We start from the raw sequence: 3,939 nt of genomic DNA, 5'->3' as shown, positions 1-3,939 counted from the left end.
GACGGTTACATCAGATCCTGCTCATCATCGAATGCGTATCAAACACAATGCGTGTTATGTGACTGATTCTAATCTTCACTTACACTTAAGCTGAGTCTTAAGTCAGACGCATACGGGTCCACTTAAATCAGGTTCTTATCTAACCAGCGCCGGCACGGTTAAGCTTCCTCAGTCATATCTTGATTTAGGTTGAGTTTCCTCTTATATATCACATCCAGGTCTGAGCTGCCGGGTTCAGATGTGTCCACTCAGTGTGAGAAGCAGCTGAATGAGATGAGTGGAGAAGCTCTATGAAAACGTCCTGCTCTCACATGCTGTAAGTACCAGACGCTGCTGCTGCTGCTGCTGTTGATCTGCTTTAAGGGTTGATATCTCCGTTTAATTCATGTGCTCAGATGTTTTGTAGTTGGGACAAGTTATATATATATATATATATATGACTGTTTTCCCTGAAGTTGTCTCCACATGGACCTGACAGATTAAAGTACGGACATCTCATCTGTGTCCTCTCGATCCACCAACCTGATCAACAGCAAGAAGTTCTCTGAAGCAAACTCCACTGAACACCCATGACTCTCTCTTTGGGTGCAGTCCTGCTATTCTGCTATTAGTCACCCTCAGGAGCTTCAGGAGTTCTTTTCTGTTAAAAGTTATTCCCTAAAAGGATCGAACTATGTCGGGAAATTCATGTAGATTTGTTAAGCAAAGGTCACGTTGCATTAAACCGCCATCCTGACTCATGGTTGGAAAAAGTTGATAGTATGACAAAATAAATAAACACTTTATCTTCTTTATCTGAATCTATTAATTAACGTTGGATTTATGTATAACCAAGGCTCACCTCTTTTTCATTTCAGTTTGAGTGAACTGTGAATTAAAAACACGACTTTACTGCTTACTTTGACATTTCCCCTCTCACACAAACCCAACAGGGACTGTGACGACCAGCTAGCCGGCGACAAGGATGCGAGGTAACCTGCTTCTGTTTTCACATTCACCCCGATAGCACTGAAACAGGAATGAAAGCCTCGTCCTTGTTGTTGATGCTGCAGGAGGACTCGCAGCCAGCTGGAGAAGAGACGCAGGGACAAGATGAACAGCTTCATAGACGAGATGGCATCATTAGTGCCCACATGCAAAACTAAATCAGGCAAACTGGACAAACTGTCGGTGCTGGGGATGGCAGTTCAGCACATGAAGATGCTACGAGGTGACAGACTGGTGATTCTCACACTCTGTGGCTGAGGATGATTCAGGGCCTGACTCACAGTTTTTGTCTCCGTCTCAGGTTCTGCTGCCAATTGTTGCACAGAAGTTCATCACAAACCTGCGTTCTTATCAGACGAAGAGCTCAAACACTTAATACTGAGGGTAGGAGGTCTTTTGTTTTCTTCCAAAATGAAAAATGTGCTTTACAGTAAATCAACAACAACAAACCTTTAGAAACAGCTCAACTACAGCCTTAAACTACAGGATTACTTTTTCCTAATTTAAAACAAAGCAGCACCTGTACAATTAAAGATCTAATATTTGGTTTGAAAGAAAACTGTTGTCTCTGTAATGTGCGATAGATTTTATCTCAGTGTCGCTCTGCTGCTCAGCCTCCCTGATACTTGTCCATTCACGTCGCTCAGTTAATCGAGCCGACCCGTGACTCAGATGTTCTGCGAGCCACCGACGAAAGAAAAGCTCCATAATTAAGTCACGACCTGTGGTGTGTTTGTCACAGTGGTTTAATGGTTACACTGAGAACCATTATTGAATCATTCTTAAGATGTGCACTCGGGCAGCGTCGTGCTCCTCCTGTGCCTCTCTGTCTTTGCAAATCAGAATTAGAATAAAAAAATAGATAAAAAATATACTTCAAAGCAAATCTAGTGCTGACCAGATCACATCTTCTATCAACACAATGAGGGAATGAATATGTTTGGTGGAGGTGATGATAATAAATATATCATTAGAAGGTTAACGTGCTGGTTTTCTAAAAAAATATCCACCAGTAGCAACACATCTGTTTCTACTGAGAACAGCTTTATTTTCTTTTTTTCTTGTTGTTGTTGTTTTGGGTAAGTTTAATGATCGTGTTCCTCTCCCAGGAAAAGACAGATTAGTCAGCGAAGGTGAGATGAAGCAGGTGGGCAGCAGATGGAGGAATTACACGCCTGTATTTTATTTGTTTTGAGCAAAAGTTTTCAGGTTTTCATCATTTGGATTTAAAGTTTTGCAAGTGAAGAGTTCCAACTGACAGAGGCTCATGTTTTTATTTATTTATTTATTATTGCAGTAGAAGTGACGTCATTATTTCTTTTTGATTCACAGATTGTACTTTTAAAGACGTAATTGCTGTGATTTATTTTGAAAATGGATTCATGGAGATGAACCAGCTCTGCAGGATGTTTTAGAGTCGTTTAGCTCTTGTTGTTTTTTCACTATGACTACTTTCATTAAAATTCTCCACTGCAGCAGGAAGCAAAAAGGTTCCTATAAATCACATTTAACAGCTGACGGTGAATATAACAGAGAATGTTACGGCTACAAAGCAGGATAATTTTCTCTGGAGTTGATTGAGAGTAAAACAGAGCTAAAAAAAATAAAAATAAAATAAAGAACAGTCACACAAACAGGACTCTAAATGAACATAAATCTTCACCGTTTCAGTTTATAGATGATAAACTGCTTTGTTTACAGTTTGCTGTACGACCCCAAAGTGGGCAAAAGTCAATGAATGCAGGTTTAAAGTCATCTGGAGGTTGGTCAGTGAGGATATCAAGCATCATGAGACATTTAGAGCCTAAACTAACACCAAAACTGTGGAGGTAGAAAGAGAGTCGAGCTGGGAAACGTAATCTCTAAACCAGTCTCCTGAACGACGTGATATGAGTTCTTGACCACAGGTAGAGACTGAGCAGCTGACATGTGATTCTACTGCAGGTTAGCTGATTTCTAAGGTCATCTCTGGAAGTATTAGAGGATTATATTTCCATGGTTGCTCAGGAATACATTGGTAACGTTTCAAGGGAAGAGAAAAAGACTGTTCCGAATCAAAAAGCAGGCTACAAAAAAAATCAATCGATCGAGGCTGAAGGTGTGTTTGCACCACAAACACAACAATGTTTGTGCCACCAAGAGCTATTGGTCAACTCTTGGTCTTCACATTTGCTCATGCAGATGTTAGGACTTGTGATCGTCCCTGTAAAAGGTCTGATGTGGCCTTTTTCTCTGTCATCAACAGGCAGCTGATGGCTTCCTGTTTGTCGTTGACTGTGAACAAGGGAAGATACAGTTTGTTTCTGAATCTGTACACAAGATCCTAAAGTACAGCCAGGTAGGTGCTGCTCAGTGTTTGTCTGATGTAAAATAACAAGTGAATCTCAGCCCAGTGTGCGTCGCATTTCACTCTATCAGTGCTGCATCTTCACCTCTCCTGTGTTTCATCTGTTCACCTGCAGAATGAGCTGATTGGAAAGAGCCTCTTTGATTACCTGCATCCTAAAGACATCGGCAAAATCATCGAGCAGCTGTCCTCAGCAGACGCTGCCCCGCAAGACATCGACATCGATGGAAAAAGTAATCCGTGTTTTCCAGGCGACCTTTTAGTGAAGACGGACATCAGCCCGGGCTCTTTAGGATTTTCTTCGGGGAAGAGACGTTCGTTTTTCTGCAGGATGAAGTGCAACAGAAGTACAGACGATGAGAAATGTTCTTCCACAGGTAGTAGCCCACATCCAGGGAACTGATCTATTGGGCTCTGCTGGTTAATCAGTTATGCTTATGTGTTGATATGATCATTTTATAGTAATTAGGGTCCGAGCACCCAAAAGGGTGCGAAGACCCTATTGGAACTGCTCGGAATATTATTATTATTCGTGCCAAAGACACGCGTTTTTGAGGCCCTAAACATACTCGAAAACTCACCAAAATTGCCATGTACATCAGACA

General features: G+C 41.4%; 1 protein-coding gene across 1 annotated transcript; it reads left to right on the top strand.

The window, feature by feature from the left end:
* Positions 1-290: 290 nt before the first annotated feature.
* Positions 291-3,681, top strand: LOC103361964 (aryl hydrocarbon receptor nuclear translocator-like protein 1; the record flags this gene model as incomplete). The annotated part of the gene is made up of 6 exons (XM_008288192.1): positions 291-316; positions 933-971; positions 1,053-1,210; positions 1,289-1,371; positions 3,233-3,325; positions 3,450-3,681. Coding segments are annotated over exons 1-6 (631 nt in total), but the record flags the coding sequence as incomplete, so codon positions are not given.
* Positions 3,682-3,939: the final 258 nt, after the last annotated feature.

Source organism: Stegastes partitus, unplaced genomic scaffold, assembly GCF_000690725.1.
Source record: "Stegastes partitus isolate 25-593 unplaced genomic scaffold, Stegastes_partitus-1.0.2 Scaffold545, whole genome shotgun sequence".
Taxonomy (NCBI): domain Eukaryota; kingdom Metazoa; phylum Chordata; class Actinopteri; family Pomacentridae; genus Stegastes; species Stegastes partitus.
Note: the sequence above shows the minus strand (reverse complement) of the source record. Positions and strands in the feature narration are given on the sequence as shown.